Source organism: Erithacus rubecula (genome assembly GCF_903797595.1).
Source record: "Erithacus rubecula genome assembly, chromosome: 13".
In the NCBI taxonomy this organism is placed as follows: Eukaryota; Metazoa; Chordata; class Aves; order Passeriformes; family Muscicapidae; genus Erithacus; species Erithacus rubecula.
In genome coordinates, this window is record NC_136665.1 from 12,177,343 (window position 1) to 12,197,365 (window position 20,023).

The following is a 20,023-nucleotide window of genomic DNA, read 5'->3' on the forward strand; positions in this document are numbered from 1 at the left end:
CTGGAAGGAAAAAGGAGGTGTTTGCATGAGAAGTCTCACCCTGCTTGGTGTGAGAACCCTGGGCAAGACAGAGGAGAGGAGCTGGTGCTTGTCCTGGCTGCTCAACACCCGTGTCAGTGTTGGACTGCACGTGCCTTCATGTGCTGGTGAGGGTTTTTCAGAGGTTTTAAAAAATACTCCCTTCACATTGTTGATGAGACACAGATTAATTAGATCACTTGAATTGCTTGCCAGCCACTCGCCTGTTCAGTGGCTGCAGAATTTAGTGCCAAGGATTAATTAATGCAAGATAGGTCTAACTAAAACTGGAAGCAGCCATGGATGTAGACCGTACTGAGCTGCTGCTTTCAGCATTCTGGATGAGGCGGTTGGTCCATAGCACAAGGGGTGATGCTCTGGGATTTAAGGTGCTTCTGAAACACTGTCCTGAGGAAGTCCTGCTATATCTGAAACCTCTTGTCAAGGAAAGATTTTGCTGATAACCTGCTGAACTAGTCATCAGGATCAAGTCCAGTGCCAAGAAAAGCATCCTTCGCCCATACAGTCTGTGATCATGCTGCAATAATTTGTATGTTTTGGAGGTAAGAACAAGAGCCCACTGTTTTGGAAGAAATGGCAGCTTGGATTTCAGGCAAACCACAGGGCATGCTCGCCGTTGGTGTTTTCCAATTCCTTTATATTTTCTCTTAACAAAAAACTCCTATACAAAGTGAGTGCAAAGCACAAGTTATAAGACAAACTGCATGTGGTGGGCTGCGTCTTTAAATGAGGAGCACAGCAGGTCTGCCTGCAATTATTCAGTGTATGGTCTAATCAGGGGCTGAGAAAGAGCAAATTATTCCTGACTATTCACTTGAACAATTTGGAAGTTTACCAGTAAGAACCAAAAAAAGTCCCAGGAAAAGGGTGTAGGCAGCTTCATGTCTTTAGGTGCCTCATTATTACAGTATTTTTTGAGGACTACTGTGCAGTTATATGGCTTGATGGAGCTGAAAGAAAAACAGTTGTTCAGTAATGTTGCCTCTTTCTCTTATTTCAATCTCATGTATAAACGAAATAAAACCTTTTAAAAAGAGAAATCAATAAAAAAAGCCAAGAGAAAGCAGGCTAGGTCATTCTTTCACAGTTGGTAAGCACTTAAAAATGTGAAGTGGATTGCAATCAAACAGAATTGTGTAAGGAATAATACTGCTGAAGAAAAGATTCAATATCAAACAACTTCTCATTGAATGTTAATGTGGCCAGTGCCCTACTGCTTTGGGAACAAAGGAAAACAAATCAGAGCTCATTACAGGAGTGTAATTGGGGTGAATAGTTCGGTACATATTTAAAGGGTGCTTGGAAGCTGGAACCTGTGATTTTTTTATCACATTATTTTCCTCTAGAATCACACATCACTGCTGGCAGAAGGGAAGGTGGTGTGGTGTGATGTTTGGAGGCAAGTGCCAGGCTGACCCAAACCCTTGTGGGGCTGGACTCCCCAGGCTGAAACTGGGAGCTCAGCCTTGCCTTCCAGGGAGATGCAGGGACTGAAGAACAGCAAAGGGTTAAGGCAGTGCAATTTCATGGCTAATTTTTGTTAGATGAAAGCCAAGTTTTGAACAATGAGAAAACATATCAGATTTTCACTGGGATAAAATGGCTTAATTTTTTTCTTGTATTTCAGTCTTTTTTTTTTTTTTTTTTTCCTTTCTCCACAGAAGAGGCAGAGAAAAGACAAGGAAGGAAGGAAGGTACAAAAGCAAAGGTTTGTTTTGGCATGAATGAAATGGTTGAACTCCTATTTCAAATGCTAAAGCTATGTCTTCATTTTTCAAACAAAAAGGTCTCTCCATGGAGTAACTTGAATAAAATGCCAGGTGTTTTTAATGGAAACACTGTTTTTGGAAGCTGTGATAATAGACTAGGCTCAATGTCACCATGTATCACACTGCCCTTTCCCACTGTTCCTGTTTAGTCCAGAGCTGCCTCCAGTGACACAGATGCCCACACTTACTTGTGTGTTGGTCCTAAATCCTGATGCATGTCAGGAGAAGGGCTGGGACATGTCCATCTTGGATTTGTTATCTTAAATCCACTTGATGTGCTCTGCTACAGGATAATGCAGTGAGTAGCAAGCATGGAAGGATTATCCAGCCAAGCCTGAAGGACCAACCTGGGTGTGTAAATGGCTGAAACTCAAGTGACTTTGGTATTTTTCTCTGGACCAATTAGCTCTTGGGTCCTGTTGCTAAGCTGGGCTAGCTCTTGGGGCAGTGGTGCAGCACTGTTGTTTATTGAATACTTTTTTCCCCTGCCTCCATGGTGTATGGTTTTCCTTTTGCAGCTCAGGTGTGGGAGTCCCTTCTTCCCTACCCCAAGATCCAGATCCTGGGAGATTTGGTTGGGCAGGGTTTCCCCACATCCACATAGGTCTAACACCCAGCAATGCACACCCATGGAATGGTATCATCCAGTCCTGCAGTCTGGGTAGGATGAGCAGGGAAGGGCCCCCCTTCTGTCTTATGTGGCATTTTGAGGGAGCACCGTGGTGAACCTGGAGGTTTTGGATGGGCTAATGTGGTTATTTCCAGACTGCAGCAATCTAACATTGCATGGCTGAGGCTTGCAAAGAAACAGCAACTTATCAGTGTATTTACTGAAGGCAGATGTAAAACTTTCCCCTTAAACTAGTACAAATTAAGAAAAAAAACTGGAAAGGAAGGAAGGAAGGAACAAAGGAGTGGGAGGAACTGAAATGGACTGGAAGCTTTTCTGGCTGGGTTCTGTTAAACGAGCATGTGAAAGTCATGAGGAGTGCAATTTGCCTCAATAAACTGCAGGGACTAAGACACAGCAGGAACCTGTGCCTGGTTTTCATGGCACTAGATGTGCCTAGGAGTGTGCAGATATCCACCCTGAGGGTTTGGCTTCCCGTGGGTGACTGTACTGCTGCTCTGGGGACAAAGTCAAAGCCCTGACTGGGGCTGGAAAGAGACTTGAACCTCTCTACAAGAACAGCACTTTAAACCTTCATATGCTCTCAGCTTGGAACAATTTAAGGAATGTCTTCTTTGCACTGAGCAGAAAAAGAAAAAATGAGGATACAACAATGCTGGTGTGTCTGGAGCTCAGCTTGGTGTTATGCTGGGGGTAAGGATGGAGCATCCTTTCTCCTGCAGGTTGGCAAATAGGACCCAGTGCAAAATGTTTGATCTAGCATCTCTGAGACCTGAGGTAATGCATGTCCATGTAACAGAGACAGAGTGATATCAGGCTGCTTTTTGTCATTATTTATGGTGCTGGAGGTGTAAATCAAACCAGGTCTCTGCAGTGGATTTACAGCAGGATGTCTGGTTTTGCATGATTCAGCTGCAGATCAATGAGCAAGGCTCTGTTCTGGCACCTCCCTGGCCACCACCATAAATCAGCAAAAGGTGTTGGACATTTTTATTTTGTTCTTTGCAAGATACAAACAGAAAAATAAATGTGGATGTTAATACCCTCTGCTGTACACAGGAAGACAGTGTGACCTTTTAGATAGGTCTGCTTTGGAATGTTGCTAATAAAAAGTAACTGTTTTAATAAACTCAGGCTTTTTCTTGCTTTCAGATATTTTCCCTTTCCTCTTTTCTAGAAGCTCAAGGCTTTCTAGGGAATGTGTGTTTCCAGCTGCTTTTCTGTTAGTAAAAAGCAAGACTGCCAGGATGAGGATGCCAAGGCCCCTGGCAGGTGCTTGGACAAAACACATGGAGTTATCTCCTCTCTCAACCATACTGTGAAATGAGCCTCCAGTCTCTGTTAGTTTTCTAGGAGATCACACAGGGAATTTTCAGCATCTTTGAGGTGGCCCAGAGACCAGACACCCTCCTGCCCCAAGGTGTGGAACTGACTGGAGGAGAAAAGGGACATTTTAATATCTTGTCATTTTAATATCTTGTTCTGTTCTGACCTAAAGCAAAGCCCAAATTCCTGCTCAGACCACCTGGAAATACTTATAAATCCCCCAGTTCCTGAGAGAGTTGCAATAAAATCATCACTCTGCAATCCTGGGACAAATTGTTTCCACTTCTGATTATGCTCAGCTGCAATCTTTTTGGGAAACAGGATATCAGGCAGCTTTGGTGCAGCACTAAATCCTTTTTAAAGCATGAATGCTGCAAATATGTATTAAATATGCTCTACTAGGAGTGCAAAACAGGGTATGCTGCTTGGGGTGCTGAGTGGGTTTTGTGCAGCCCCCCAGAACAAGGAGAAATGTTTTTGCCTGCTCCTGAAGAGGGGGAGGAAGAGGAGGAGGGGGAGGACTGGCTCATGCCCAAGGACAGGCATTGGACATGGGGGTTTGGCCATGGCTGCAGCTGGGGTATGCTTCCTTTGGCTGCTGCTGCTTTTTAGTTTTGCCTCAGAAGGAGGAGATGCCCTTCACATAGCATTTATTTAGGATTAAGCAACTTGTCTGCTGGTGGTGGATTGCTGTGTGAGCCCCTCTGTGTCAGGACTGTGCAGTGCTGCTGGCAGCCTGTGCTGCCATCCTGTCGGGATGGAAATAATCCCCAGGAATGTTAAAGGGATTAACAGTCCTGGAAAGGGCAGGTAACCTGAGGGATGCAGCTCTGCCTACATGGCTGCAGCTGTTCTTTACAAGGGGAAAACTAAACAGGATGGAAATTGAGTTAATCCATAGCTGTTGGATTTAGAAAGCTGCAGAGCAGAAGTCTGGGGTCCTGCCCAGCACCTGCCAACCTCCACCTGTACAGCAGAATGGAGGGTGCAGCAGGACAGCCCCTGCTTGTTGCAGGTTTTTATGTGAAGTGCCTGACTTGTGTTTTGCTGAGGTCTCCTTGACATCCTGTCCCCATCTCACTTTTCCCCTGCACATCCCTCAGCCCTTTCCCATGCCACCTACATCCTTAATCTGCAAAGCTGTCAATGCTGCCTTATGCAGCACAGGTCAGTGTTCAGCTTTAGCTGAAATCTGGAAAGCAAATGTAGTTTACACTGTTTTATTTCTGCTTTCTGTGTCATTTGAGAACTGAACTAGAGCATCTCAGAAGAGTTTTTTCAATAAGGCCAGATGATGACCAAATTGTTTTTGTTAAAAATAATGTATTGGCATCCATTTCTGGGCAGATAATAATAATGCAGAAGGCATTATTTTGGGAATGGGATCTGTGTTCAGAGGACATTGCTGTCTGTAACCTTGTAAGACCCTGCTGCTTGGTAGAAGGGATAACACTGGGCAAAAACCTCAGGATGTCCAGGCTCAGAGTCCTGGATCTGGGTTTGTAAAACCACTGATCCAAGAGACCATTTCCTGAGCAGAAATGATCACTTAAAAACTGTGGTTACAGGGAAGAATCTCTGTTTTTCTGGATTCCCGAGATTTATTCATGAATGTGTCCTTTTTAAAGAACCAAGAGATTAATGAAGGGCTGCTGACAGCAGCTGGTCATACATATCCTGCAGGTCAGGCTGCAAAACCAACACATCAGTGTGGGCCAGCAGAGCAAGTTTAAAGCTATTTGCACAAGTAACCTGAGCCTGGGGTAATGTGGGCCTCTGACACTTTAACTGCAATTATGGGGAAAACCATCCCTTTTCTGGGCCTCAGAAAACATCCAGTCCCTGGGGAGCTCTCCTTTCCTCAGGGTGAAAGTAGGAGCCCCTCACTCCTCCTGGGAAGGTTGAGAGCAGCAGGGCCTGTCCTCAGTCCCCACAAGTGTTTGGATGTGCAGGTGGAGTTTTTTTGGGATCTTTAAACTGGCTTCTGTTACTTTTAAGCGCTTGCATGCTTCTCTCTATTAACCAGTACTTTTTTTTTCTTTTCATTTTAGAGTATGAACTTCCTGTCAATGCATTTCCAGAGTCTGAAATGCAGCTGGTGTTTGGCTCTACAGCTTTTCTTGTGAGAGAATAATGGCAGAAAGGAACATGTATGTTAAGTCCTACAAAGAATGAAGGTTAAAGTTTTGGTTTTGGATTCCTCAATTGATGGCACTTGCTAATCTGCATTATTTTTCTAGTGTTAATTAACTGTATTGTAGAAATACAGAATAGCTGGTGTTAGCAAAATGAGAAAGAATCCCATGTCAATCTCTGAAAGCCCCAAAACTTTGTCTGATCACAGCAGCTTTCAGGTGTGCACTGCATTGCAGAGGATCATTTGCCAGGAGGACAGGAGGTGTGACCTCAAAGTCAGGCTTTAGGAAGCCCCTTTCTGCATGGTTGGTGGGTTCAGGGCAGAGGGAGGCACCCAGATGTGGGTGTGCTTGATGGGGAGGCTCACAGTGCCTGGACGCCCTTTGGTGGGCAAGTCCCCACAGCTGAGCCCACAAAATGTGCCTCATCACCCCAGTAATCCGTGTGCTGCTGTTACAACAACCTGGAACAAAATACCTATAATTCACATTAGCCTAATGACTGCTGTGGCTTACTGCCCTGGTGATGGATGATGATGACAGTAATAATGACAATAATAATAATAATAGTAATAATGTGAGCCCAAAGACTGGCAGATGCTAAGCATTACCCTCCATGGGTGAGATGGCACCAGCTCCCATCCTCACTGTGATTTTCCTCTCCCCTGGCTCCAGCTGTGCCAGCAGCTCAGGAGCAGCTCACACTGACAGAGCTGGCACGCTCCCCTGTGCTTGTCACTGGGCGACCGTACCTCTGATAAATGATATGTGTGCCCTGGGAAGGAGTCAAAGAGCCTTTGTCTGCTTTTAATCTATAGTTTTAAATAATTAAGCAAGGCTAATTCTGGTATTTATAATGCAATAGGGTGAGTGTAACTCGATGTGGCTGCTGTGGGAAGCAGTTCCCAGCTATCAAGTGGCTGCCTCAGGGCAGCAGGCACTCACACCCAGGTCCCCTTCCTCCACTCAGCCCTGACGGTCAGAAATAAACCCTGCGGGGTCACAAGGTCAGAAAGGCAGAGAAAACCCTCATGAAAATGTAAATCAGGGCTGGGGGACACATCTCTGCAGCTCCCAGCACAGCTGCCATGTGTCACCACTGTTCCTACCTCTGTGTGTCTGCTGAGCACATGCTGGGGATGGGGCTACTCACCTGTACAGCCAGTGCTCCCCTCCATACAGCCAGTGTTCTCTCACTGTATAGCCAGTCTCCCCAGTTTTTCCCCAGCCCTGCTCTCCCTGGCTGAGCCCTGTGCCAGCACTGCAGCCCCAGGCAGGGTCCCCCATTTGCACCAGCCCAGCACCCCCTAAGGGAGCACAGAGCAGGTGCTGGGCTCAGCCCGGGCTGCTCACACATCCCCACCTGCCACCACCCCAAAGGTAAAGGACTCTGGATGTCACCACGATCACCTCCTGAACTTTGCATTCATGCACATGGATTTAGAAGAGAGGAATCCCACCAGGTTTGAGGCTTGCTGAGTTGTCTGGGGTGAAGTTACAGCTGGAAATGCCTGTAATGTCAGGCAGCAGTAAGTGCCTCTGCTGGCAGACAGGAATGGGTGTGCTGGTTAATCATTTCATTTAATTACCTTGGACTGTGATAAGCAAAGATAGCAAAGCTGGAATTTTAGTCTGTTAGCAATCACCAATCCCATGCCTTTTACAAGTAGCACTGGTTTAGTTTTGTTAGACAGTGGCAGATGCTTAGCAGTCCTTCTCGACAATCATAAACTTAGTTCTAATACCTCATCAAATATTTGCTCTCTACATTTGCATGCCAATGACAGAAATGCACATCAATCTGTAATGAATGCTTAAAGTTAGTTCAAAGGTATTTTGTTAAATACAGAAAATATCCTCCCATGTCGATTTGTAAGGATTGCTTTAGCCCCCTATCCAGCCCAGTGCTTCTCTAAGAAGGTTTGAATTGCAGGATGGGTATTCTAAGAGAATTTCTTGTGGGATATGGAAAGGCAGAAGCAGAAGGGCAGCGTCTCAACCAGCTACTGAAGTATTAAAGTAACACGATATTTCAAATAAAATAAAACCGGGTCCCAAGTCACCTGTCAATGCAGTGCTGAGCAACCCCAGGGGATGAAGCAGCCGGTCCCTGCAGCAGAGGGGAGCCCTAGAGGAGCGGGGGGACCCTGGGCAGTCTGGGGACCCTGGGTAGTGTGGGGATCCCATGGGCAATCTGGGGACCCTGGGCAGTGTGGGGATCCCCCGGGCAGTGTGGGGACCCTGGGCAGTGTGGGGATCCCCTGGGCAATGTGGGGACCCTGGGCAGTGTGGGGATCCCATGGGCAGTGTGGGGATCCCCTGGGCAATCTGGGGACCCTGGGCAGTGTGGGGATCCCCCGGGCAATCTGGGGACCCTGGGCAGTGTGGGGATCCCATGGGCAGTGTGGGGATCCCCTGGGCAATCTGGGGACCCTGGGCAGTGTGGGGATCCCCCGGGCAATCTGGGGACCCTGGGCAGTGTGGGGATCCCCTGGGCAATCTGGGGACCCTGGGCAGTGTAAGGATCCCATGGGCAGTGTGGGGATCCCCTGGGCAGTGTGGGGATCCCCCGGGCAGTGTGGGGATCCCCTGGGCAATCTGGGGACCCTGGGCAGTGTGGGGATTCCCCTGGGCAATCTGAGGATCCTGGGCAGTTTGGGGATCCCCTGGGCAGTGTGGGGATCCCATGGGCAGTGTGGGGATCCCCCGGGCAGTGTGGGGATCCCCCGGGCAGTGTGGGGATCCCATGGGCAGTGTGGGGATCCCATGGGCAGTTTGGGAATCCCCCAGGCAGTGTGGGGATCCCCTGGGCAGTGTGGGGATCCCCCGGGCAGTGTGGGCAGCCCGGCTTACCTGATTTCCGCAGCGCGGCCCTGGGGAGCGCGGGGGGCAGGTGCTGCCCTGTGCCCCACGACATGGGGCTGTGCTGGGGCTGCCGCCCGCCCGCACTCTGCCCGGGTGACTTTTGGCCGGTCCCAGGAGGCTGCCAGGTCCCTGCCAGGTCCTTGCGGTGGCACAGGGACGGGGATCACGTGGAGGTGGCTCTGCTCCGGTGCTCCCTCCCTGCGGCTCCTGCCACCCGCACGGACCCGGCCGAGCGCTGCGGCTCTTCAGTGACCGTCCCTCTGCCGCCCTGAAAACTTCTTCCCTTCCCTCTTTGTTGCCTGATGATGTTTTCCCAGGATGGATGAACAAGCTAATCGCTTTTTCTCCCCAGAGCAAGCAGCTCTGTGCGTGCCCAGGCTCGGCACAGCCCCTGCCGCTGGTGGCGAGGTCGCGTCCCTGCCCCACGGAGGACGAGTGCTCCTCAACGTGCCTGAACCACGCTCCTGGAGAAATCAGATCGCCCCAGAGGAAGCCGCACGCCCACTCTCTTTAGCAACCACTGCAACAGCCAAGCCGGCACCAGGGCAACCGCTCCAGCTATCGTGATTATTCCCTGGCATGTTGCAACACCCTGTCATCCTCCGACTGCTGCACCCCAGGGGTAAGGGCTGCCACGGGAGAAGCTGCCCCTACACAGGGCCACGGGTGTCCTGGTGGCATCAGAGCTTGTGTGATGCCACAGCATCGCTGGGATGCAGCCCCTGCCTGAGCTGGGCTTCTAGTCCCCATCATCACCGTGGCTGTGCCATGTTGGCTGTCCCTGAACTGCCACAGCCTGGGAAACCAAAGGCTCCAAAGGTGGAGGGGAAGAAGGGGTTAAACAACTCCAGCAACCCCTTTTGGCTCTTCAGTGGGTTCTGTGGTCCAATTCTGCCCAGGTTGCCCAGTGCCAGCCTGCAGTGTCCCAGTCCCAGGAGGGTCAGGGATGAAGCAAAACCATTTCCATAGGAAAGAATGGAATAGGGAAGGTTGGGAGGGCACCATTGGGGTGGTCACACTCTGCAGCACCCAAGGGTGCATGGTCCAGGCCATGTCCTGGCCTGACACTCCTGTGAAGGACTGGAGAAAGAAGCCAGGTTCTCACAGACACAGGGGTGCTCTTTCACTTGCTTTCACCTTTCCACAGTTTTCACCTCTCCACATCCCAGCCTTTTCCCTCATCCCAGCCATATTTCCCAGCCAAGGGCTCAGCAGTTCCAGGTGTGAGCAGAAACCCCCCTAGTTTGCCTCCAAAGCTCTTTGAGAGTCAGCATGGCCTGCTGGCACTCACCTGAACTGCCACTCCCTGGCTTCTTGCTTCCACTTGGACCCTTGGACTGAAGGGAATATTCTTTCTGGAAGAAAAGACAAGAGAAATGAGAAAAGACTGTACAGGTAGTGCTCTATCACACGAAATGAAACATGGGATTAGTTACTGTTCTTTTGCTACCAGAGACTAAAAAACAATATTACTATTTTTAACCTCCTGAGGAGGGTCTGTTCAGTTTCATAGACTTGGGGCTTCAGGTGCAGGAGAGGAGAGGCAGGCAGATCCTCATTCCAGTGTGTGTGGTGTGTGTCCATGTGCCTGTGAGTGCAGTCAGCCTGACTGTCCTGCTGTGGATTACTTACAGGCAGGGTTTGGAAGACCCCACACAGTTTTACACCTAAACCAAGGTTGTGGCAAAGAAGAGGCCTTTAACTGGGGAGGTTGTGCAGTTTTTCAAGCTGTGACCTCACAACCCATGTGTGCCCCACAAGATTTTCATGGCCCAGCGGACTCCCCTCACATCATGCGTTGTCCCATGGCCTGGCTGCTCATTCCACTCCCCAAAAATACCATTTGGCTCAATTTGAGTGGAAAAGGAAATGGTTGCACATCTGTGCTATTGCCCTTGGGTCACCTTTGAACAAGTTTTCAGGTCTGTGAGTTCACTGGAGATGTATCAAAGGGGGAAAAGAGCATCAATCTAAACCTGTTTTGATCTCCCAAGGAAGCGTGGTTATGGCTGGTGGATGTGGGAATGGAAAACGTCTGTAATCCATCAACACCTGCTTTTGACTGAATAAAATCAGAAAAAGGCCAGTTAAATTTTCTGGATGTATTTCTGATGCATGCTGGTGCCTGACCAGCTGCACATCTGGACTCCTGTCCTGCAGAGAGAAAGAGGAATTGTAGGGTACTGTCCTGAACCCAGGGACTTTTCATGGCAAAGCTCTTTTCCTGGGAGCTCCTTGCAGAACAGTTCTCTTTGCTATCTAAATTAGTTAGCAACCTCCCCCTGTGCTCCTGTGTCTTTGAGATTAACAAAAAGCCTTTGTGCTGCCCCTGTAGCTCCCTGAAGGTTACTTTGTGAGGGTGGTTGATTGCTGGGTGAGATTTATCCTGCAGACAAGGAGTTGCATCATTCACCAGCTGCCCTGTGTGTCTCAGGAAGTGGCTTCATGTCCCAAGGGAAGGTGACATGGGGAGCTCATTCCAGCATCACCCATTGCATTCCTGCACATGGTATGGCCCCTGCTTCTGGCAATGCTGCAGGGGCTTGCAGGGGGGTCTTCTTTGGAGGTACCACCCCAGAGGAGAGAGCCCAGGGTGTTCCTGAGTCAGCAGCTGGCAGAAGACCCAGGTAGCTCTGGCATGGCTCTGGGAGAGCTCTGGAGCAGCTCTGGTGCAGCTCTCTGACATGTGTGGCACAGAGGGCTCGTCCCTTGGGACTTGGGACTCTGCTGTGAGGGGGCAATGACATGGTTTTCTCATTCAATGTGCACATCAAGAGAAAATATTGCTGCACTGAATGTGCACCTGGAGTGTCACTGGTGGGTGGCTGTATAGCTATTAATGAGTGCTGGGAACAGGAAAATGGTTCTGGAGGAGCCCACAGCCAGGTTCTTGTTACCAGGGCTGTTCATGAGATCAGCTAAATCAGACTTTTAGCTGCTGAGTTGCTGTGTTAGTGTTGGCTGCTGGCTGTCATCTCTTAAGCCAGTTGCTGTGGCATCAGGAACTTTCTTGTGTGGACATATCTCCTATGTATTAAAAAACCCAGATGTGCCAGGCGAGTTCCCAGCACCAACACTGGCCCTCCCTGGGTGTGCAGTGACAGTGAGATAACTGTGTGCCCACTGAGGAGCCTGAGTGACAGAGCAGAGAGCTCTGCCTGGATCTTTATTAAATCTCCACTCTCAGCCCGGGGTTGGGATGGCAGCATCACTGCCAGTCATGTCAGGCTCCCAATCTGTGGCAAAACTTTACTCTGCTGAAGGCACTGGGGCTGGACTCAAAAGGTGTTTCACCTCCTGCTGCAGGGAGGCCCTGGAGGATGGTTAAACATTTGCTCTGCTGGGTTAATTCTTGATGTGGGCTGAGGTGCTGCTTGTGGTGGCAGGGACTGCTGTGCAGCCCAGCCTTCCCTCTCACCCTGTGGCACCAGCTGCCAGCACAAACTCTGTGCAATCCCAGTACAGCCTCAGAAGCCATGCTGGTTGCACCATGGGGGTCACCTTGGTGGTGGCAAAGCCAAAGGCAGGGGATGTTTAGGCTGGTCAGACCATGCTGGGCCCCTGGTACCGTGTCACCTCTTGGCACAGGTTGGTTACACACTCCTGCTAATCTCCACTTGAGCCATTAGTGTATTTGCAGAGCAGGACAGCTTCCCCTTGTACCTCCCCAGCTCACTGGGGCAGTTAATGATTGCCCAGGTGAGGAAGACTTTTGCCTGCTCCCTATGGGACAAAGCAGGTTCTGGCACTCTGTCCCCAGCCAGCTGAGGGACAGCTATTACAGTCAGAGGGTTAATTTGTCACAATGAGGGCTCAGATGGGCAGTTTGTGTTGCAGTAAATGGGCAGAAAATGCCTGCCATTTCCCAAACCTTTCCATTTCCATGTGAAAACCACTTCTGTGTGCAGTGTGACTGCATCTTGCCAGGAGTAAGAAGTAGTAATACAGCTGAGCAGGGCAGTTCTGGAGACGCTGCTGATGGGGGCAGGCAAGCTCCTCCTGCTGGGGATCCCCATGCTGCTTTGACCATGTCAGTGAGGACGCCCACTCCTTCAGCTGGTGATTAGCTCCTTTAGCCTGGTGATTAACTGGGTTAAATACCACAAAGCAACACAAGGTATAAATAGTAAGTAGTTCCATGCTTTGCATGCACTGTTCTGTGTCACTCCCAAACATCCTGGGCATCCCTATGTCCTGGCAGAACTGCTCCTGGCCTTGAGGCACAGCAAAGAGCTCCTGCAGCAAATGTCTGGAGGCAGTCACAGGCATGGGCTGCTTTGAACCACCAGCTCTACCCACTGTCCCCCTCCCTGGCTCCCCACTGGGGGAGTGCAGTGCTCCTGCTGGAGCTTAAAGCCTGCCACCTTGTATAAACCATTAATCAGTGTCATTTGTCCCACGTGTGGGTGCTGTAATGTTTACTTGTAGCACAACTGACAGTAATTTTGGACTCTGTGCTCTGACGAAAGCAGGGAAAAGAGTCATCAGCATGGTCAGAGAAAGGAAAGGGTGATGAGAATGGCTTCAGGCAGGTTCAGATCATTACAGGTGCCATTAAGGTGCAGTATCAGAGTGTCTGTATAGCAAAGTCTGAGCTAATGAATTAGGTAAGAAATTGCTGCAATCAGACCAGGGTGATAAAGAGGTATGAAAGTTAATAAAATGTCACTCAGGCTGCTGTGACTCCCACACTCTGGTTTGGGAGGTAGACACTATTAGCAGGCTTAGAGGTTGCTCAGCCTATTTAGGAGTAGATGGACTCAGACAAAGGTATTTTATCCCTAAGGTGCTGTAGCAGCTCCTGACATTGGTGTTCAATGAATGACCACATCCATTGATTAAAATGGCCTTATTGATGAACCCACTATTGACTTTGAAAGGAGTTGTCATGACCTGGAACAAGGTTCATTGATGGCTGGGAGATTTAAGCCAGCATTTCTCTGTGTGATGAAGTCACAAAACATGTGATTTAGAGGTTAACTAAACAGTTCTCTACCATTACTTTTGATTTGCCCCAGACACCTTTTGCTGTTCTAAGTGCTCTGTATGAAAACATCTTGTATATGCCCCTGGACTCTGAGATGCCATCTGAGCTGTTTCCCAAATCTCCTGTGTAATGCTGAATTTTGGTCTATCTGTGCCCACTTGCAGCAACTGGGACGGATCCAGAGACATCAATGAAATCATCCACTGGAAGGAACTTCAGAGGATTAGTAAGACTTTTCCCCATCTGTGATGTCAATGCACAAAAATCTGTCAGCTTGATTGTTTTGCTGCAAAGTCCTGCCATGTGAGGCTTGAGGCTTATTTGATTCAGCAAGCTGGGGCACATGTTTGCTGGGATGACACCATGTTCTTGGTAAGGAGAAACACAGAAAAAATCAGCAGCACAACCCAATGCTTCATACTGCTGTTAATTCCCTGAAGTGATTGGCCAAAGGAAGTGCTGCAGTTTGGATGAATTTCCAAAATTTCTTGAGGGCTAGGAAAGGCAGTGTAATACACTGCTCCCTCTGGAGCTTGCAGACGGGGCTCTGCCTTCCTGGTGTGGTCAAGATAAAGATTCTCTCAGGATTGTTGTGAGAAACTGCATGTTACTGCCTCTTGCAGAGGCAGAACAGTGCTGGGTTTGGGAGGGTTACTCCTTGGCAGGGAGCTTGACTGTGCACATTCCTGTGCTCCCAGCTCATTATGGGACACTGCTATATTGGCAGGTTTTGCAATCGGGACTGGCAGGCACCCAGGAGTCAGTGTCCAGGCACATCCCAGCATTCCTGGGCCAGAAGCTATAAAACCTTTGTCATAGGAAGGGATCTTGGAGCCACCACAGCATCCAGTGTGTGCCCCAGCCCAGCCCCAGCACTCCCTGTCCTGTGCCCATGCCCAGCCCTCCATGCACACCTGCCCAGAGGGAGCTGGGTTTTCAAAGGAAGCTGAGCTTGTATTACTGCTGGTCCCTAGCCATAACCATAGCTGATTTCACTATCACATTGCAAAGGACTCTAAGAAATATCAAGTTATTGGTGTAAGATTTCATTACTGATCTTTTGACCTCTACAAGTCTGCAGCCTTTCTTGGGCTGAAGTGAGCTGAGGGCAGATGCATGTGGCCACTCTCACGAGAGCAGCCAGCAGCCTCAAGGATATTTCAACCACAGGAATTTGTAAATTTAGGCTTACAGAAGGGGCTTACAGAAGGCCCTTGGTCTGCCTATGGGGTCAGGCTGACACTCCTCAGCTCCTGTGCCACTCCTGTGCCTGTGTCTGGGAGCACCAGCCAGGTGGCCACTTTGCTGCCTAGTCAAGTAGAAAATTGTAAATGCTTCAAATAGTGCTTGGTGTTATTTTATTAGTAAAGAACACACAATTTGACACACATGAGTGCTGTGCTGACCGCTGCCTGTCTTTTTCACCAATGTCATTCCCCCTCCCAGACCCCTGTGATCCCAGAAGGCAAGCACAGCTCTCCTGTGGTGTGAAAGCTGGCAGCAAATCGAGTCCCATTTCACTGACTGTCAACAAAAAAAGGACAAAACCCCCAACTAGAGCAGGGAAGCAGCAGCATGGGGATGGAGGGGCTGGAGCTGCCAGCCCTGGGGCAGGGAGCCCTGTGGCTCCCACCATGGCTGAGCAAACGCTGCTCCCTGGCTGGGGAGCTGGGATGTGACACACAGACCTCAGCAGAAAATCTCCTGCAGATTAATGAGAGCAATCAGTGGCAGGGCTCAGCCCCACAGCAGCTGGTGCACAAGGCTCATTTGTCAGCATTCAGGCTGACTGTGAAGCCTGACATCCCACTGAGAAGGGCACGAAGAGGCTCTTGGCACAAAGCAGGGCAGTGCACACACCGATGAACCTGCTGTTCTGCCTTGGTCTCTAAGGAAATCCTCACTTGCAGTTCATTGCTTTTTAATCTGGTCCCTTGCAAAGTGCAGAGCACACATCAGCTCTGCATACCAGGGCAAAGCCAAATTGTAGCCCTGTTCACTGTTGGAAGTACCTGTATCACCTACCTCGATGTTGTCAGCAGCAGTTAAGTTGTTGCTACAATGAATAAACCATTTTTTTACCTGTCTCAGGAGCTTATTCTTGCCCTGTGCTGGAGATGTGATACCACTGCTGATATGAAAGGCTGCTCCACTATTTCTGGGGATGCTGCTGATTGCACAGGAAGAACATCAGTCACTGGCACAAAAGGGCTCCAACAGCTTTGGAGTGAATTGTTGTCATGCTGCAGAGAGACCATTAAGACACTCTAAAGTGCCTTGAAGAATGCTGTTTTGCTAAAAGTGAGGCTTATGCCACATGATTAATAGGTTCAGTGTTTATTTCTGGCACAGCGTCATGCTGACCTAGAGCTGCCAGGCTGCAGTGGCATCATCACTCCATTTCACAGCTAGAGACCATATGTTAGGGGCCAGGGATAGGGCTGCCATCAGAAATTTGCTCTAATGACACCACCTTGTTGGGATCTTTACCTGCCCAGGGTCACTGGAATTGGTCCTTACAGAGGAAAAATAGAGTTTGTGAAAAGCAAGGGCAGAAATGCCCCACCAGCCCCAGGCACTGCTGGCAGGAAATGGTCAAAGCAGAGTGGGGTGGTCTGATCCCTGTGGGCAGCGTGTGCCAGCTGGGCCCTGTGTGGAGGAGACCCCAAAGGAAGGGACTGAAAGGAAGGAGGTTTGGCTGTTGTCTGGGATGACATGTCACCTGCCAGGGTGCAAATGTCACCATGGGCTGCAAAGGGAAGTGGCAGTGAAGGAAAACATGAAGCATCCCTGTTAAGGCAGGGCTCAGGAGGAGGCAGCAGATGCCACTTAAGCCCCCCCAGGAGCAGAGCGAACCAGCGAAGCCTTTAATTACTTTAATCCATTTTTATTTGAGGACTGCTGAGCCATCCCAGAGCCAGCAGCTGCAGCATTCCCCATGCATTGTTGTTCTTGGTCTCTCCATCAGCACATCATGCACTTCCCTTCCATATGAGCTCCTCTCTCCATGACTCCTTTGCAACCCCAGTGCTGCAGGCAGCATTAGCCAGTGCTGGATAACCCTGCCCTTGCCCTGGAGGGGCTGGCAGCACACTCTGTGTCCTGCCCAGCACCCTCACCCATGGATCAAACCCTTGTGCTGCTTGTCATGCATGAAGGCAGAGCTTCAGCCTGGGCTAGCTGTGTCCAGATTAGCTCCCTGTCTCACTGAGCCCATTTGAGCTCTCTCAGGGCCAGAATGTCAGCTTGTTTGGAGGCAGGGAGTGGGTTATGTTAGGTGTTGGAGCTGGTTTACTGGTGCTGTCTGGGTGCTTGGGATGGAGAGGTAAGAAATAAAGCTGTGATCTCATTCTAGGAGTTAGAGCAGCCCCACTGTAATGAGTTTGGTTCTGAGGGTTGGGATGCTACAGCATGTTATTCACTTTAAAAGCTACAAAAGCCCAGAGCAGTGTCTCCACTTAGAGTCCCTTTGTATCACCACCTGTGGGACCTTAAAGGGTTGAAGAAGAGGAAGGCAAGAGGCAGGATAAAATCACCTTAGAGGGCTTCTGTGGAGGTTTTGGGACTATGTGTGCTCCCAGCTCCCCCATTCCAGACTGTGCTGTGTCAGACAATGAGAGGACTTAGAGATGTTTGCTGTCTCATGATGCAGAGCTGTTATTTTCTGGGTGTGTGTTATTTTTGCCCAGAAATGTGCTTTTTATCACTACTGTCCCCATCCCTGAGGCACTCTGGGACTGTACTGGTGTGCCTCTGTAGCTCTCATCCTGCCCCTGCAAACAAGGCTTGTTGCTGGCAGCACATGCAAACCTTTCTCCCCAAGAAGCACAATGCTCAAGGACACTGAAACATTGTGGTTCCTGGTTGCCATCTGGTTTTTGGATTTGCTCCTGGGGCCAGTGCCACCAAACAGCCGTTGGCATTCTGTGACTGTCGGTGGGACTTGTTCTGCTCAGGGGTTTTGGCAGCCCCTCTTGCTGACATTGGAGCAGCCCTGTCTGATAAGGGGGGACAGCCTAAGGGGCTGCAGTGTCAGAGCAGGGAGGGTCCCTCAGAGGGATCTTGTGCTTCCCAGGCACAGGGACACTTTCAAAGAGCTGGCAGGGGCACTGGCTACCAGTTTTCTGAAATACTTGTCAGGGAGAGCCAGGAAAATCCCACTGTGCCTGCTGCTCTGTGGAGTGGGGTGGAGCAGAGGTGTCCCAGCTCACTGCCTTGGAGTAATATTTCCTCCCACATCAGAGGGGCTCCTGGACCATGGGTCTTGGGGTTTCACAAGGTTCTGGTTTTTCAGACCTCTTTGTCTTTCTGTGGCACAGAAACACTTCTCTGGCCAGAATGTGGGGATCCCTCACTAGAGGGGTGAGTTGTGCTTGTGGGAAAATCCCACCAGCAGCTCTCATAAATGCTTGTCCTGCTCCACTCAGATGGAGGAGCTTTAAAGGATGTTCTCAAAGCCCTGTTTTCAGCGTGGGCAGCCAGGTGCTATGGTTTGCCTGAGCAAGCAGAGTCTCTCTCCCTGGCACTGGCATGCTGCCTCTTGTTGTTCTAAACCAGCCACAGAGCAAAGCTCCCTGCTCAGCAGCAGGGCTAATCCAGGCTCATCTGACATTAGTGTAAACTGACACTCTTGGGAATTTGGGGACAGAGAACTTTCCCTGGGGAAACAGCCACTATGCAAACTCTGCCTTGAGAAAACATGGAGAAAAAAAGTTGAGAGGTGCAGGTGCCTGGGAACAACCTCCTCCACTGCCAGAGGGTCTGGAGCATCTGCCCTGGCACCCTGGGGATCTGTTGCTGGTGAGGCTGTGTTTGCAGATTATTTGAAGGATGTTTGCTGAGGGATGTCAGTCACACCAGTGGGGCTGAAGCCCTGAAGAGCAGAGGAATCAGCAGGGAATCATCCCCAGCTCATAAGAGAATCAGCACCAGCTCTGCAGCATCCACAAACCAGCCTGTGGCAAAGTCCTTGTTTTCCCTTCAAGAGAAGGGCACCCCAGCAAGTCTGTGGAGCCCTGCTATTGGCTTGGGCTCACAGAACACTGGTGATATGAGAACAGATTTTTTGGGACTAGATGCAGCCTTTTAAAGTGAAAATGTCCTTGGAGCCACGCTGGTAGCCTTTCCGGTCCCTTTTGTTGTGGAGCTGGGGAGTGCCTTGCACTCCACAATCCACTACTGTAATCCCCTTGGAGTGCTGCTCTGGACTAAGCTTAAAAGAGGTGCAGCTGAGACTGCTAATGCAGGCTGTGCTGGCGAGGGGTGCTGAGCCCTGCTCTGAGCCCCCTCTGGGTTCTCTTGGGCTGTTGCTGATAGATGGGTTCAGGTCTGGCAGGTCCCTGTGCCCTGAGCTGTGCCTCAGGTCCTTGAGCCCTGGTTCTGCAAGGGCTGGGGGAAGGGGAGCTTTCCTGCCTGCCCCCTGGACTCATCCTGCTCATCAGGAGAGCTGGATCCTGCTGTTCATGCCCACCCTGGAAAGGCAGCAGGAAGAGTGGTCTTGTTTTCATCTCCCATCAGCATCAGCCTAAGGGAAAAGCGCCGACCCAGGAGCTGCCAGTCAGACATCCCTGCACTGCCAGCTGGGCAGTGGCACAGGCTTTTGTCAACCAGGCAACATTTGGGAGGCTGAAATGGGAGTGACATCTCTGACCTTTTGGTACCCATGAAAGTAAAACTGTCTCAGCTTTTAGGAGCTGCCAAGAAGCTGGGGAGCTGGAGCTCCCGGCAGCGTTTCAAAGCCAGGCCATTCAGTGCTGGGCTGTGGTGGGATCGTGGTGTTTCAGAGAGAGGGAACAGTGGGGAAAGCTGTCCAAAAGCAGCCTGGTTCGGTGGTCAGGAGGCTGGCATGGGCTTCTTTGTATGCAGCAGGGCTTAACTGGGTGGCTCTGGGCCAAGCCTGACCTAACCAGCTTATTTCCCTGCTTCCAGTAATGCCTCTACAAATGCGCTGGGCCCTGAAGGTCAGGGCCACGTGAGCAGGGGCCTGGGATTAGCTGTGGGCACAGCATGGCTCCTCCTGGGTGTGTTGTAGCCCTGAGCCACAGGAACAGCCATGGCTCCTGTGCTGGAGCCAGCATGGCTTTGTACCTGGGATGGCTGATGGAGCAGCACTGGGCTGGCTGGCAGCAGCACCTCCTGTACCTGGCACTTGTCAAAAGTCCAGAAAAATAGATAAATGTTTACTAGTCCCACTTCAGCTCTGATTTTCCTTCTGGGTGTTGGTCATACTGGCCAGTGGGTTGCTTTTGCATATATTTGCCCTGCAAGAGTG

The 20,023-nt window shown here is 50.2% G+C and overlaps 2 protein-coding genes across 3 annotated transcripts in view; one reads left to right on the forward strand and one right to left on the reverse strand.

Annotated features, from left to right (window-relative positions):
* LOC306807302 (uncharacterized protein) overlaps positions 1-9,279 on the forward strand; it is a gene marked incomplete at its 3' end in the record, with an annotated part of 38,143 nt that extends 28,864 nt beyond the window's left edge. Inside the window, exons 3-4 of the mRNA XM_079316711.1 lie at positions 1,701-1,747; positions 9,118-9,279. Of these exons, the coding sequence (XP_079172837.1) occupies positions 1,701-1,747; positions 9,118-9,279 (209 nt within the window). The remainder of the gene's footprint in view (positions 1-1,700; positions 1,748-9,117) is intronic.
* FAM107A (family with sequence similarity 107 member A) overlaps positions 1-20,023 on the reverse strand; it is a 28,947-nt gene that overhangs the window by 7,666 nt on the left and 1,258 nt on the right. The window contains exon 2 of one of the 2 annotated variants that reach the window (XM_079316710.1): positions 10,057-10,120. In XM_079316710.1, coding sequence (XP_079172836.1) covers positions 10,057-10,120 — 64 coding nt within the window. Of the gene's footprint in view, positions 1-8,753; positions 9,236-10,056; positions 10,121-20,023 lie in introns of those variants that run through there. The other variant, XM_079316709.1, reaches the window with a different exon arrangement.